Source organism: Symphalangus syndactylus, chromosome 24 (assembly GCF_028878055.3).
Source record: "Symphalangus syndactylus isolate Jambi chromosome 24, NHGRI_mSymSyn1-v2.1_pri, whole genome shotgun sequence".
In the NCBI taxonomy this organism is placed as follows: domain Eukaryota; kingdom Metazoa; phylum Chordata; class Mammalia; order Primates; family Hylobatidae; genus Symphalangus; species Symphalangus syndactylus.
Genome location: NC_072446.2, coordinates 43,803,246 through 43,819,788, shown reverse-complemented (window position 1 = coordinate 43,819,788; position 16,543 = coordinate 43,803,246). Strand labels below are relative to the sequence as shown.

At 41.8% G+C, this 16,543-nt stretch overlaps 1 protein-coding gene across 1 annotated transcript in view; it reads right to left on the bottom strand.

The window, feature by feature from the left end:
• TMC2 (transmembrane channel like 2) overlaps nt 1-16,543 on the bottom strand; it is a 114,318-nt gene that overhangs the window by 81,617 nt on the left and 16,158 nt on the right. The window contains exons 3-4 of the mRNA XM_055264951.2: nt 3,917-4,235; nt 1,022-1,174 (exon numbers count right to left, since the gene is read on the bottom strand). Coding sequence (XP_055120926.1) covers nt 1,022-1,174; nt 3,917-4,235 — 472 coding nt within the window. The remainder of the gene's footprint in view (nt 1-1,021; nt 1,175-3,916; nt 4,236-16,543) is intronic.

Below are 16,543 nucleotides of genomic sequence, written 5' to 3'. Positions count from 1 at the left end.
AGAAACTTTTTAGCAGAGACTCAAAAAGTATGTAATATGACTACTGCTCTTATTTCTTTTCTTTTCTATCTTTTTTTTTTTTTTTTGAGACAATCTCCCTCTGTTGCCCAGGCTGGAGTTCAGTGGCATGATCTCGGCTCACTACAACCTCTGTCTCCTGGGTTCAAGCAATTCTCCTGCCTCAGCCTCCCAAGTAACTGGGACTACAGGTGCCCGCGACCACGCCCAGCTAATTTTTGTCTTTTTAGTAGAGACAGGGTTTCACCATGTTGTCCAGGCTGGTCTCAAACTCCTGACCTCAAGTGATCCACCCGCCTTGGCCTCCCAAAGTGCTGGGATTACAGGTTGGAGTCTACTGTTTAAAACCGCAGCAAAGACCCCAGAATCATCAAATGCTCCATGCATCAGCCTTTTGCATGGAAACCAAAGAAGTGGCTGAGTAGAAAACAGGAGTCAAGTAGCATGAGCAGGAGGCCTGTTGCCATTCACAGAGTGATATTCATGTTGCATGGGGGCCAGCTTGGCCTTGTGCCAGGCAATGGGGATGTGACAGTGGCTCAGACAGACCCTCTCCCGCTCACTATGCAAATCACGCAAGCGAGAGTGTGTACACATGGAGAGACACTGGGTGCTCCAGAAACATGAGAGAGAGCTGCTCTTGAGGAGGAGGGGGTCTAGAAAGCTTCCAGGAGAAGGCATGTCTCTGTTGGGCTGTGAGGGAGGCACAGAAGCCACGAGATGAGGTGCAGCATGGGATAAAAGGGGCAGCCAGGCAGGGGAAGGCATGGGCGCAGGTTGGGAGTCCTCTGAGTCTTCTGTGGCTCCCCCTCCAGGCCCTGTGGTGCTGGTGAACAGCAGGGCTGCCTTGGCTCTCAGGGGGCTCCCTGAGTGCTGTGCTCCTCGCTGGAGCAACCCCCTTCACATCAAGCCCCTTTGGGGAAATGTGGAGGGAGGGGCTCCCATTCCCATCAGAAGGAGCTGTGGACACAGGAAGGCCCTGGCTGGCCCGCAGCCTGCTCACCTGAGCTCTGTCAGCTTCTTTGCCATGGGCCAGGGCTTGCTCCGCATGGTGGCAATGAGCTTCCTTTTTTCTTCCACCTGCTCCAGGATCCGGGCCAGTTCCTCCTCAGACAGGGACTCCCCACCAGAGGCACTGGAGGCCAAGGAGGATGATCTGGAGGCAGAGCCAGGGCAGAGGCAGAGGGGAGTTGGAAAGGAGGTGGTGTCCTCAGGTGCTGTGGAATGAGGAGGAGCCCACAGGCAAGATGGCACTCCTGCCCCCTGCTCAGAAGCCATCAGTGACTCCCATTGCCTGGCAGCAGAGGCCAAAATTCTATCCTGTAGCCCAGGGCCCTGGAGGGCTGCCTCCCCATCCTCCATTTCTCTGAGTCCTCCCACAAACCACACGCCAGCTCAGTGCTCCCCAACAGAAATATGACACAAGCCACTTACTGTAATGCAAATTTTTCTAGTAGCCACCTTGAAGTGATAAAAAGCAATGGATTAAAGCAATTTTAATAATAGTTTATTTAATCAAATATATTAAAAACTGGAATTTAACCTGTAATCAATATAAAATTATTAGAGATATTTCAGTCCTTTAAAAAATACTGTCTTCAAAGGTCGGTATTCATTTTGTACTCATACTGCAAGGCTATTCAGATGTTAAACTTTCATCAGATATGCTTAATTTGTATTTATATTTCATAAGTTTATAGGTGAAAAAAGTAGATTTGCCCAAATTGTTTTAGTTATACTTAAAAGATTACCAATAACTGAATCAAGTAGCAAAATATGATTTTCCTTTGATATTTGTATCTGCATTGACAACAGTGGTTAGTCTTTTTGTGGAAGAACTGTTTTGGCTTCAAAGTCAAATCAAATCAGTTTCAAAACTACATCTGTCCAAATTAAGTAAATTCACCAACTCTTACGTCAACTCAGTGGTATTAACATTGAGTTACAATTAAATGAGAAATTCAGTTGCTCAGTCACACTGGCCACATTTCAAGTGCTCAGCAGCCACATGCAGCTAGTGGCTGTCATATTGGACAGCAGGGCTGGGGAGAATTTCCAGCTGGGGACCTCCCCATCTCCCAGATAATACTATGTGCTCAATTGTCACAAAATCTAAGTGTCTGTGTGTGCTCCTTACAGCCTCCAGCCTATTCTGACTCCTTTAGTGATAAAAAATAGTGACTCTCAGCTGAGTGAGATAGCGCCCAATCGGGTAGGTAAAGGAAAGGACTAAGGAAGGGTTATGGCGGGGCAGCCTCAGTGTGTTTTATAAACAGCAGTATCAGGGTGTGGGCTTGGCTTACTGCAGGTTTTAGAGGCAGGTTTGCAGCAGCCTCAGGGTGTTTTGCTTCTAATTAACTCCTGGGGAGCAAAGGAGAAGTTTTAGGATGCCCTTGAAGGTTGAAAAGCCTAGAACACAGAGATATTTTTTTTTTTTTGCCATACTTCATGCACACCCAATCGATGATATCTCCCTTTGAGTCTCTGCGTAGGGTGTTCCCACAGTTTGGGGTGTTGGACATTCAGTCATTGCTTATTTAGATTCCACCTGTTATTCAAAGCCTCATTGGGATGTTCACCTTCTCCATGGAGGAACCCTGATGGCCCACCACCCCAGGAATTCAGCACTCCATCAAGTCCCATCTTGCATGCATATTGCTTTCTGCCTTGTCTTAGGATTACCAATGCCTATGTGTTATCTCCTCCGCCACACTGTCAGTATCTAGGCAAAAGGAACCTAATGTTTTCATCTTTCTAATGCCCTGGCATGGCCCTCAGCTGAAAATGACATAAATGAGTCTGTGGCCCACTGGGATGGTACAGGCTCCCTCTAAAGTTCAGGGCACCCAGGGCCCGTCAACGGTGCATTCACGTTATTTTTAAATGGCCAAGGGCACGATGCACCCTTTACCTCTTTAGTTCATGTGTGGGAGCAACCAGACAGTAGACAAAGGCTCTAACCAAGCCAGGATGGTTGGCATGGTGACAGGAAAAAATCAGTGGCCTTGTTTAAGAGCCTCTCTGTAAAGGTGGAGAGGAAGATGGAGCACCCAACTGGGGCTGTGGGCAAAAAGGATTTGCTACAAACCACCGGGAAAGAACATCAACTCTTCACCATAATCCTAATATTCCCAACTGTTGCAAAAGCCTTCCTATCCTATCACAAGGAATTCTTAAAACAATCTGAGCAACGAATAAGGCATCTATTATCCTCAGTGATTGAAAAAGGGAGGCAAAGAGAGAGACACCTATTAAAAGTGATAACAAAAACATGAACCCCAAATCTTCACTTTCTGATGCCATAAGCTGGCCCTGTCCACTAACCCACACGTACTAGTTGGTGCTAATGGTAATGGAACAAAAGAGGCAAAACAAATAAAACCTCCAAGCTCCAGAATTTCAGAGCCGGTAGCATCCTTGAAGGTCTCCTAGACCAGTGCCACGTTTCCGGAATAGGAAACTGGCCCAGATCCGGAATCCGGAAAGAGGTGTGCTTAAGCCCTCGGATGGTTCCTGAATCCAATTTTGTTCATGTCTCTCAGCTCCTCCTCTTCAAGAGCTGGAGTGAGTCACCAGCTGAAATTCAGCTTGTCCCACCCTGCTGCCCTGTCACCTCACCACCCGCGCTCCGCTTCACCAGTGTGCCATGAGACGCTGGAGTGGAGAGCCCGTGGCCACTCCACCTGCGAGGACCCGCGATCTTCATCCCGGTTCTGGGATAAAGAACCCACCGCAGAGTGGGGCAGTGGTAAGGGCTGGGAGACACGGAAGCCAGAGCAAGGGCACGGGCTGCCTCTCACCAGGGAGGGGGACATCAGTGCTTCATGGGGGAAGGAGAAGGGCCGCGAAGGAGCGGGAGCACGCGGAGCGAACGCCCAGAATCAGAGCCAAAACACACCTGGGTTTCTTCTGCCGCTTCGACTTCTCCCCCTTCCTCGGAATCTCCTTTTCCTTCTTTGGGGCTGCTGTCTGCTCTTTGAAGGAAGCCCTCTCGTCCGGCTTTCTCCTCCCCTCGCAGGTCCTCTCTGCCTTGCCCTGCTCCTGTTCCCCCAGCTCTTCTCTGTGTCTCCCGCGCCCTGTTTGCTTCCTCCGGGGAGACCCCGGGCTTGGGCTGCCCCCGGCGCGCTCCTTCTGGCTTCGCTGAGCTCCGCGCCTGCCTGGGGTCCCCTCGGCTTTGAGAGCCCGCTTGCTTGAGGATCTCCTTCCCAGCCTATCACCTGCAGGGGCAGGAAAATGGACAGTTCTGGTTCCAACGGCCTCAGGCCCAGGAAAATGTCCCTGGTCATGAGAAATCAAACGTCCGAGATGATTCCGAGAGCTTGTGAGCTCTGCGGGGCTCAGAACAGGACACCCCAAAATATGGCACCTTGGCATACTGAGTATTTTAAGCGGAAGGAAACTAAGAAAACTGCAGAAGCAGGGAGGTCACTCTCTGGCCTTCTCTCTCCCGTGTCCCTTGAAGACCTCCTGTGACAGGTGTCCTGCCCTATACCCAAGGAAAGGAAAGGCACACAGAGAGGCCAAGAGGAATCTGAACAAACAGGCCTTGCTACTTCCCCCTGGTTGATTACCATGACATAATACCCTTTTGTCCTCCAATCATACTTCTGCACAACTGTCCATAAAAATACAGTTTTCCGTGTGTATTTGGGTCTTCGTTTCTGAAGGCTCTTGTGTTCCCTGAAACTTACATTAAATCAAATTGGATGCTTTTATCTTGTTAATCTGTCTTTTGTTATTGGGGTCTCATCCACAAACCTTGCAATGGCTAAGGAAAGAAATCTCTTCTCCCTCTAGGTCCAAAGGCCACCTATTCTGAAAGCTTCTGGTCTGGGTGAGAATGACTGCCTTGGTGGGGGCACACTTTCACCAGTTTTACCTCCAGGAGCCCTATCAAATTTTCACTGTGAGGTCAGGAGTTGGAGACCAGACTGGCCAACATGGTAAAACCCCATCTCTACTAAAAATACAAAAATTAGCTGGGCATCGTGGTGTGTGCCTATAATCCCAGCTACTTGGGTGGCTGAGGCAAGAGAATTGCTTGAACCCGGGAGGTGGAGGATGTAGTGAGCTGAGATCATGCCACTGCACTCCAGCCTGGGTGACAGAGCCAGACTCTGTCTTTAAAAAAAAAAAAAAAAATTAGCTTCGTGTGGTGGTGCATGCCTGTGGGGGTTGGAGGAAAATTCTCTGATGCTTCCAGCAGGAAAAACAACCATTTTGAAATATGTCCAGAGCATTCTGATCTTAACAAAGGTCTGCTCTTAGGGGAAACTATTTTTGCCAGAGTGAGCCTAGCTGACTGGAGTTTGACTAGAGCATAACTGACCTGGGGAAAGGAAAGTACCCACCTCTAGTCCTTTCAAGCTTTCCTGTCTCACCTGAGGTGGGGAAGGAAGCTGAGAAGCATTTGTGAAGGTCACAGCCCAGGGGCACAGGCTCACTAAAAGACTGAGATATAGTTATAGAACTATAGAACATTTTTCCTCCCCCCTACACCTTACCACCACATCAATAGGACCCCTGTATAATGTCAGGGGATTATAACAGAAAGAACTGCAAGGCTCCGATTCTATTTAAGAAGGAGTTTTGAGGGAATCCCTAAATGAATAGAGAAAACAGTAGAAAGGGCTTTAGGGGAGATTGAATCATCTGACACCTACGACTACAGCAAACAGTAAACATAGCCTAACTCTTATCCTGTTAAACATAACACTTCACATTAATGGCATATTCACTGAAGTTCTTTTTTTCTAGCACATCATCCTCAGTTTCAACAAAAAAATTACAAGGCATACTAGAAGGCAAAAGACATAATTTGAAGAGACAGAGCAAGTACCAGAACCAGACTCAGCTATGACAGAGATTTTGGAGCGATTAGACTGGAAATTTAAAATAACTGATTAGGCCAGGTGCAGTGGCTCACGCCTGTAATCCTCGCACTTTGGGAGGCTGAGGCGGGTGGATCATCTGAGGTCAGGAGTTGGAGACCAGCCTGGCCAGCATGGTGAAACCCCATCTGTATAAAAATACAAAAATTAGCTGGGCGTGGTGGTGCACGTCTGTAATTCCAGCTACTTAGAAGGCTAAGGCAAGAGAATCGCTTGAACCTGGGAGGTGGAGGTTGCAGTGAGCCGAGATCATGCCACTGCACTCCAGCCTAGGCAACAAGAGCAAGACTCCATCTGAAAAAAAAAAAAAAAAAACAAAATAAAATAAAAATAACTGATTAATATGTTAACAGATCTAATGGAAAAAATGGACAACATGCAAGAACAGATGAGTAATGTAATCAAAGAGATTGAAACTGTAAGAAACAATAAAAAAGAAATGGTAAAAACCAAAAACACTGTAATAGAAGTAAAGAACATCTTCGATGGGCTCATTAGTAGGCTGGTCACAGTCAAGGAAAGAGTCAGTGGGCAGAGGATATGTCAATAGAAACTTCCCAAACTGAAAGCAAAAAGAAAAGAAATTTCAGAGACGGAACAAAATATCCCCAAACTTTGGGACAATTTCAAAAGGAATAACATATGTGTAATGGGAATGCCAGAAGGCAAAGAGAGAAAGGAACAGAAGAAATATTTGAATTAATAATTGCTAAGAATTTTCTAATATTAATGACAAATACCAAACCACGCATTGAGAAAGCCCAGAGAACATCGAGCAGGATAAATGCCAAAAATTTCCACCTAGGCACATCGTGTTCACACTGCAGAAAACCAAAGACAAAGATAAAATCTTGAAAAAAGCTGGAGGAAAAAACTCACCTTACCTATTGGTATAAAGATAAGAATTACACTAGATTTCTCTCCAGAAACTGTGCAAGTAGGAGAGTAGAGTGATATATTTAAAGTGCTGAAGGAAAAAAAAAAGGACAGAATTCTGTATCCATCAAAATTATCCTTCAAAAGTGAGGAAGATAGACTTTCTCAGACAAACAAAAACGGAGATAATTTGTTGTCAGTAGACCTGCCTTGCAAAAAAAGTTTTATTTTATTTTCATTTAGAAACAGGGACTCTGTTGCCTAGGCTGGAGTGCAGTGGTGCCATCATAGCTCACTATAACCTTGCACTGCTGGGCTCAAGTGATCCTCCTGCCTCAGCCTCTCAGCTAATTAAAAAACAATTTTTTTTAGAGATGGAGTATCACTATCTTGCCCAGGCTGATCTCAAACTCCTGGCCTCAAGAGATTCTCCTTGAGGGAGGCTGAGGTGGGTGGATCATGAAGTCAGGAGTTCGAGACCAGCCTGGCCAACATGGTGAAACCCCATCTCTATTAAAAATACAAAAATTAGCCAGGCGTGATGACACGTGCCTGTAATCCTGGCTACTGGGAAGGCTGAGGCAGGAGAATCGCTTGAACCCAGGAGGTGGAGGTTGCAGTGAGACGAGATCGCACCACTGCACTCCAGCCTGGGTGACAGACCAAGGCTCCGTCTCAAAAAAAAATAATAATAATAAAAAAGAATAAAATCCTTCTTTTTAAATTCCTAACTGGCCTAAAAGATAAGGGTTTGTTTAGGATAATAATAGCAACAGTATGTTGGATAATCATAGCTTATGGATAAGCTACATGAATTACAGCAATGTCAAAGAGATGGGAGGGAGATATTGGGAATACCCTTTTATAAAGTACCTGCGCTACCCATGAAGAGGTATAGTGTTATTTAAAAGTGGACTTGAATTAGTTAGAAATGCAAATTCTAGAACAAACCTTTCTTAAGAAGTAAAAAGGAAGCAAAATTAATATGCTAACAAAGGAGATAAACTAGAATCATATTAAATGCTTAATCAAAACTGCAAAAGGCAGAAAAAGAGTGGAAGATAAAAATAGGAACAAAGAACAAGGACATCAAAGAGAAACCAGCAAAAAATATGGTAAACATTAACCCAACTATATCAATAATCATTTTATGTGTAAATAATCTCAGTACACCAACTAAAGAAAGAGATTGTCAGAGAATGGATCAAAAACCAAGACCCAAGTATATGTTGTCTATAAGAATCCTACTTTAAATATAAACACACTTACAGATTAAAAGTAAAGGGCAGAGAAAGATAACCGTGTTAACCTTGATTATTAAAAAAAAAAAAGCTGGAGTAATTGTATTAATTTCAGACAAAGCAGATTTCAGAGCAAGTAAAATTATCAGGGATAAAGAAGAAGCCACCAAGAGAAGGCATGGTGGCTCATGCCTGTAATCCCAGCACTTTGGGAGGCAGAGGCAGACAGATCACTTGAGCCAGGAGTTTAAGACCAAAAAATAAAAAATAAAAGAAGGTGCATTACAAAAGGGTCAATTCTCCAAGAAGATATAACAATATTTAAAGTGTATGCACCTAACAACAGAATGCCAAAATACATGAGGCAAAAACATAATAGAACTGCAAGGAGAAAGGCCGGGCTTGGTGGCTCACGCCTGTAATCCCAGCACTTTGGGAGGCTGAGGTGGGTGATCACCTGAGATCAGGTGTTCGAGACCAGCCTGGCCAACGTGGTGAAACCCCATCTCTACTAAAAATACAAAAATTAGCTGGGCATTGTGGCGCATGCCTGTAATCTCAGCTACTTTGGAGGCTGAGGCAGGAGAATGGCTTGAACCAGGGAGGAGGAGATTGCAGTGAGGAGAGATGGCACCATTGCACTCCAGCCTGGGCGACAGAGTGAGACTCTATCTCAAAAAAAAAAAAAAACAAAAAAAAAACTGCAAGGAGAAATAGACCAATTCACTACTATAGTTGGAGACTTTAATATTCCTCTATCAACCATTGACAGAACCAGCAGGCAGAAAATAGTAAGGACATAGTTGAACTGAATAGCACTATTAATCAATTGGATTAAATTAATATGTATAGAACATATCATCCAACAACAACAGATTCTTCTCAAGCTCATATGGAACGTTCACCAAAATAGACCATATCCTGGAGCATAAAACACACCTTAACAAATTTAAGACAATAGATATCATACAGTATACTCTCTCAGATCACAATGGAATTAGACTAGAAATCTATAACAGAAGGATAGCTGGAAAAGACCAAAATATTTGGAGATAAAACAGCACACTTCTAAATACACACAGGTCAAAGAAGCCTCAAGAGAATGAAAAAAATATTTTGGACTACATTTAAATGAAAATACAACTGATCAAAATTTATAGGATGCAGCAAAAGCAGTGCTTAGAAAGAAACTCATAGCACTGAATGCATGTATTAGAAAAGAAGAAAGATCTAAAATCAATAAGCCAAGCTTCTACTGTAGAAAACGAAAAAAGAACAAATTAAATCCAAAGTAAGCAGAATAAAAGAAATAATAAAAATTAGAGCAGAAATCAATGAAATTGAACACAAGAAAACGATGGAGAGAAGCATGAAATCATAGAGCAGTTCTTTGAAAAGACTGATAATGTTGATGACCCTCTAGCCAGGCTAACCAAGAACAAAGGTGAGAAAACATACATTATTTATCAATTTATTTTTGAGACAGGGTCTTGCTCCATTGCCCAGGCTGGAGACATAAATTATTAATATCAGAAATAAAAGAGGGATCATCACCATTTATCTCAAGGACATTAAAAAGATAATAAAGGAGGCTGGGCACGGTGGCTCATACTGTAATCCCAGCACTTTGGGAGGCTGAGGCAGATGGATCACCTGAGGTCAGGAGTTCGAGACCAGCCTGGCCACATGGTGAAACCCCGTCTTCACTAAAAATACAAAAAAATTAGCTGGGTATGGTGGCAGGTGCCTGTAATCCCAGCTACTCGGGAGGCTGAGCCAGGAGAATCACTTGAACCCAGGAGGCAGAGGTTGCAGTGAGCTGAGATGGTGCCATTGTACTCCAGCTTGGGCAACAAGAGCAAAGCTCTGTCTCAAAAAACAAAACAAAACAAAACAAAAAGGATAATAAAGGAGTATTGCAGACAACTTGATGCCTATAAATTTGCTGGCCCAGATGAACTCGACAAATTCCTGGAAAAACACAATCTACCAAAACTTACACAAAGCGAAATAGGTAATCTGAATAGCCTATATTTATTAAATAAATTGTCTCGGCAATGAATAACCTTTTAAACAGAAAACACCAGGCCTGGATGATTTCACTGGTGATTTTATCAAATGTTTAAAGAAGAAATAATACAATTTCTTTAGCATTTCTTCCAGAAAATAGAAGCAGACAGAACACTTCCTAACCCATTTTATGACACCAGCATTACTCTAGTACAAAAAATAGACAAAAACATCACACGAAACAGACCTGTATCTCTTATAAACATAGATACAAAAATCCTTAATAAAATAGAAAATTGAATTCAAGAACATATAAAAAGAGTTGTATACCAAGGCTGAATGGGATTTAATCCAGCTATGCAAGACTGGCTCAACATTAGAACATCAATTGATGTAATCCATCATATCAACAGCTAATGAAAAGCAATCACAGGATCATATCAATAGACGCAGAGAAAACATTAAAAAAATACAACACCCATTCATGATAAAAAGAGTTCTCAGCAAACTAGAAATAGAGGGGATAGTTCCTCAGCCTGATGAAGAATTGCTGCAAAACCCCTACAACTAACATCATACTCAGTGGTGAGAAACTAGATGCTTTCCCCTCAAGACTGAGAACAAGACGAAGATGTCTCCTGTCACCTATTCAGCACTGTGTTGGAAGTCCTAGATAATGCAGTAAGACAATAAAAGGATATTAACAGTAGGCTAAATGGGAACAAAGAAATAAAACTGTCTTTGTTCATAGATAGTATAATTGTCTATGTAGAAAATCTCAAAGAATTGAAAAAAACAAAACAAAATAAACCACAAGAACCTCCCAGAACCAATAAGCCATTTTGTAACAAGGATGCAGGATGCAAGGTTAATATGTAAAAGTCAATAGCTCCTATATGCCAGCAATGAACAATTGAAATTTAAAATTAAAATCACAACACCATTTATATTAGAACTAAAAAGTGAAATACTTGGCAGGGCACAGTGGCTCATGCCTGTAATCCCAGCATTTTGGGAGGCCAAGGCAGGTGGATCAGTTGAGGTCTGCAGTTCCAGACCAGCCTGGCCAACATGGTGAAACCCCGTCTCTACTAAAAATATAAAAATTATATGGGCATGGTGGCACGAGTTTGTATTTCCAGCTACGTCAGAGGCTGAAGTGGGAAGATCCCTTGAACTCGTGAGGCGGACACTGCAGTGAGCCGAGATTGTGCCACTGCACTCCAGCATGGGTGACAGAACTCTGTCTCAAAAACAAACAAACAAATAAATGAAACTTATGTATAAATCTAACAACATATGTGTAAGAGCTATATGAAGAAGACTACAAAATTCTGATGAAAGAACTCAAAGACTTAAATAAATGAATGTTCCTTGGAACGAACATGGAACATTCAGCATTATTAAAATGTCAATTCTGCCTGATTGCTCTGGCCAGAACTTCCAGCACTATGTTGAATAGTAGTGGTGAGAGAGGGCATCCCTGTCTTGTGCCAGTTTTCAGAGGGAATGCTTCCAGTTTTTGCCCATTCAGTATGATATTGGCTGTGGGTTTGTTGTAGATAGCTCTTATTATTTTGAGATATGTCCCATCAATACCTAATTTATTGAGAGTTTTTAGCATGAAGGGTTGTTGAATTTTGTCAAAGGCCTTTTCTGCATCTATTGAGATAATCATGTGGTTTTTGTCTTTGGTTCTGTTTATATGCTGGATTACATTTATTGATTTGCGTATGTTGAACCAGCCTTGCATCCCAGGGATGAAGCCCACTTGATCATGGTGGATAAGCTTTTTGATGTGCTGCTGGATTCGGTTTGCCAGTATTTTATTGAGGATTTTTGCATCAATGTTCATCAAGGATATTGGTCTGAAATTCTCTTTTTTGGTTATGTCTCTGCCAGGTTTTGGTATCAGGACGATGCTGGCTTCGTAAAATGTGTTAGGGAGGATTCCCTCTTTTTCTATCGATTGGAATAGTTTCAGAAGGAATGGTACCAGTTCCTCCTTGTACCTCTGGTAGAATTCAGCTGTGAATCCATCAGGTCCTGGACTCTTTTTGGTTGGTAAGCTATTGATTATTGCCACAATTTCAGAACCTGTTATTGGTCTATTCAGAGATTCAACTTCTTCCTGGTTTAGTCTTGGGAGGGTGTATTTGTCGAGGAATTTATCCATTTCTTCCAGATTTTCTAGTTTATTTGCATAGAGGTGTTTGTAGTATTCTCTGATGGTAGATTGTATTTCTGTGGGATCGGTGGTGATATCCCCTTTTTCGTTTTTTATTGCATCTATTTGATTCTTCTCTCTTTTCTTCTTTATTAGTCTTGCTAGCGGTCCATCAATTTTGTTGATCTTTTCAAAAAACCAGCTCCTAGATTCATTAATTTTTTGAAGGGTTTTTTGTGTCTCTATTTCCTTCAGTTCTGCTCTGATTTTAGTTATTTCTAGCCTTCTGCTAGCTTTTGAATGTGTTTGCTCTTGCTTTTCTAGTTCTTTTAATTGTGATGTTAGGGTGTCAATTTTGGATCTTTCCTGCTTTCTCTTGTGGGCATTTAGTGCTATAAATTTCCCTCTACACACTGCTTTGAACGTGTCCCAGAGATTCTGGTATGTTGTGTCTTTGTTCTCGTTGGTTTCAAAGAACATCTTTATTTCTGCCTTCATTTCATTATGTACCCAATAGTCATTCAGGAGCAGGTTGTTCAGTTTCCATGTAGTTGAGCGGTTTTGACTGAGTTTCTTAATCCTGAGTTCTAGTTTTATTGCACTGTGGTCTGAGAGACAGTTTGTTATAATCTCTGTTCTTTTACATTTGCTAAGAAGAGCTTTACTTCCAACTATGTGGTCAATTTTGGAATAGGTGTGGTGTGGTGCTGAAAAAAATGTATATTCTGTTGATTTGGGGTGGAGAGTTCTGTAGATGTCTATTAGGTCCACTTTATGTAGAGCTGAGTTCAATTCCTGGATATCCTTGTTAACTTTCTGTCTCGTTGATCTGTCTAATGCTGACAGTGGGGTGTTAAAATCTCCCATTATTATTGTGTGGGAGTTTAAGTCCCTTTGTAGGTCACTGAGGACTTGCTTTATGAATCTGGGTGCTCCTGTGTTGGGTGCATATATATTTAGGATAGTTAGCTCTTCTTGTTGAATTGATCCCTTTACCATTATGTAATGGCCTTGAGCAATCAGGCAGGAGAAGGAAATAAAGGGTATTCAATTAGGAAAAGAGGAAGTCAAATTGTCCCTGTTTGCAGATGACATGATTGTATATCTAGAAAACCCCATTGTCTCAGCCCAAAATCTCCTTAAGCTGATTAGCAACTTCAGCAAAGTCTCAGGATACAAAATTAATGTACAAAAATCACAAGCATTCTTGTACACCAATAACAGACAAACAGAGAGCCAAATCATGAGTGAACTCCCATTCACAATTGCTTCAAAGAGAATAAAATACCTAGGAATCCAACTTACCAGGGATGTGAAGGACCTCTTCAAGGAGAACTACAAACCACTGCTCAATGAAATAAAAGAGGATACAAACAAATGGAAGAACATTCCATGCTCATGGGTTGGAAGAATCAATATCGTGAAAATGGCCATACTGCCCAAGGTAATTTATAGATTCAATGCCATCCCCATCAAGCTACCAATGACTTTCTTCACAGAATTGGAAAAAACTACTTTAAAGTTCATATGGAACCAAAAAAGAGCCCGCATCGCCAAGTCAATCCTAAGCCAAAAGAACAAAGCTGGAGGCATCACGCTACCTGACTTTAAACTATACTACAAGGCTACAGTAACCAAAACAGCATGGTACTGGTACCACAACAGAGACATAGATCAATGGAACAGAACAGAGCCCTCAGAAATGATGCCGCATAGCTACAACTATCTGATCTTTGACAAACCTGACAAAAACAAGAAATGGGGAAAGGATTCCCTATTTAATAAATGGTGCTGGGAAAACTGGCTAGCCATATGTAGAAAGCTGCAACTGGATCCCTTCCTTACACCTTATACAAAAATTAATTCAAGATGGATTAAAGACTTATATGTTAGACCTAAAACCATTAAAATCCTACAAGAAAACCTAGGCAATACCATTCAGGACATAGGCGTGGGCAAGGACTTCATGTCTAAAACACCAAAAGCAATGGCAACAAAAGCCAAAATCGACAAATGGGATCTCATTAAACTAAAGAGCTTCTGCACAGCAAAAGAAACTATCATCAGAGTGAACAGGCAACCTACAGAATGGGAGAAAATTTTTGCAACCTACTCATCTGACAAAGGGCTAATATCCAGAATCTACAATGAACTCAAACAAATTTACAAGAAAAAAACAAACAACCCCATCAAAAAGTGGGCAGAGGACATGAACAGACACTTCTCAAAAGAAGACATTTATGCAGCCAAAAAACACATGAAGAAATGCTCCTCATCACTGGCCATCAGAGAAATGCAAATCAAAACCACAGTGAGATACCATCTCACACCAGTTAGAATGGCCATCATTAAAAAATCAGGAAACAACAGGTGCTGGAGAGGATGTGGAGAAATAGGAACACTTTTACACTGTTGGTGGGACTGTAAACTAGTTCAACCATTGTGGAAGTCAGTGTGGCGATTCCTCAGGGATCTAGAACTAGAAATACCATTTGACCCAGCCATCCCATTACTGGGTATATACCCAAAGGACTATAAATCATGCTGCTATAAAGACACATGCACACGTATGTTTATTGCGGCACTATTCACAATAGCAAAGAGTTGGAACCAACCCAAATGTCCAACAACGATAGACTGGATTAAGAAAATGTGGCACATATACACCATGGAATACTATGCAGCCATAAAAAATGATGAGTTCGTGTCCTTTGTAGGGACATGGATGAAACTGGAAAACATCATTCTCAGTAAACTATCGCAAGGACAAAAAACCAAACACCGCATGTTCTCACTCATAGGTGGGAATTGAACAATGAGAACTCATGGACACAGGAAGGGGAACATCACGCTCCGGGGACTGTTGTGGGGTGGGGGGAGTGGGGAGGGACAGCATTAGGAGATACACCTAATGCTAAATGACGAATTAATGGGTGCAGGAAATCAACATGGCACATGGATACATATGTAACAAACCTGCACATTGTGCACATGTAACCTAAAACCCTAAAGTATAATAAAAAAAAAAAAAAAAAAAAAAATGTCAATTCTTCCCAGCTTTCTCTATAGACTTAATGCGATCTCAATCAAAATCCCAGCAAATTATTCTGTGGATATTGATAAACTGATTCTAAAGTGTTTGTTCGTTTGTTTGTTTAGAGACAGGGTCTCATTCTGTTGCTCAGGCTGGAGTGCAATGGCACAAATATAGCTCACTGCAGCCTCGAACTCCTGGTCTCAAGCAATCCTCCCACCTCAGCCTCCCAAGTAGCAGGGGCTACAGGCACACACTAACCATGCCCAGCTCATTTTATAATTTTTTTTTTGTAGAGTCTCTGTATTGCCTGAGTTGTTCTCAAAGCCCTGGGATCAAACAATCCTCCCAGTTTGGCTTCCCAAAGTGCTGGGATTATAGGCGTGAGCTACTGCACCCGGCCCTGATTCTAAAGTTTATATGGAAAAGCAAAAGACCCAGAATATCCAGCACAATCCACATCAAGACTATAAAGCTCTACTTCATACACATCAACACTATAAAGGTACAGTAATCAAGACGGTGTGATACTGGTGAAAGAGAATTAGATCAATGGGACAGAATAGAGAGCTCAGAAATAGACCCACACAAATATAGCCAACCTTTGACAATGGAGAAAGGATAGTTTTTTCAACAAATTGTACTGTAACAACTGGGAACCCATAGGCCAAAACCAAAAATCTAGATACAGACCTTATGCCTTTCACAAAAATTAACTCCAAATGGATCATAAACCTAAATGTAAAACACAAAGCTATAAAACTGTAAAAGATAACAAAGGAGAAAATTGAAATGACCTTCGATTTAGCAATGACTTTTAAAATACCACACCATAAATGAGAACAAAAATAAAAACAAAGAATACAATACCGAAAGCATGATCCATTAAAGAAAAAAAATTGGTGTTTTACTTCATCAAAACTAAAAACTTCTGCTCTGCAAAAGACACTGTGAAGAGAATTAAAAAAAAAAGCCACAAACTAGGAGAAAATATTTGCAAAACATGTATCTGACAAAGGGCTTGTATCCAAAATACACACATTAAAACTCAAGAATAAGAAAACAAACAATTAAAAAATGGAGAAAAGATCTGAGCAGACATCTCACCAAAGAAAGTATACAGATGGTAAATAGGCGTATGAAAAGATGCTCAACATGGTATGTCATTAGGGAACTGTGAATTAAAACGCCAATGAAATACTATTACATGCTTATTGGCAACACAAAATGCTATAAAAAATGTAGAACAAGAACTCTCATTTATTGTTAGTGAGGATGCAAAATGGTACAGCTACTTTGGAAAACA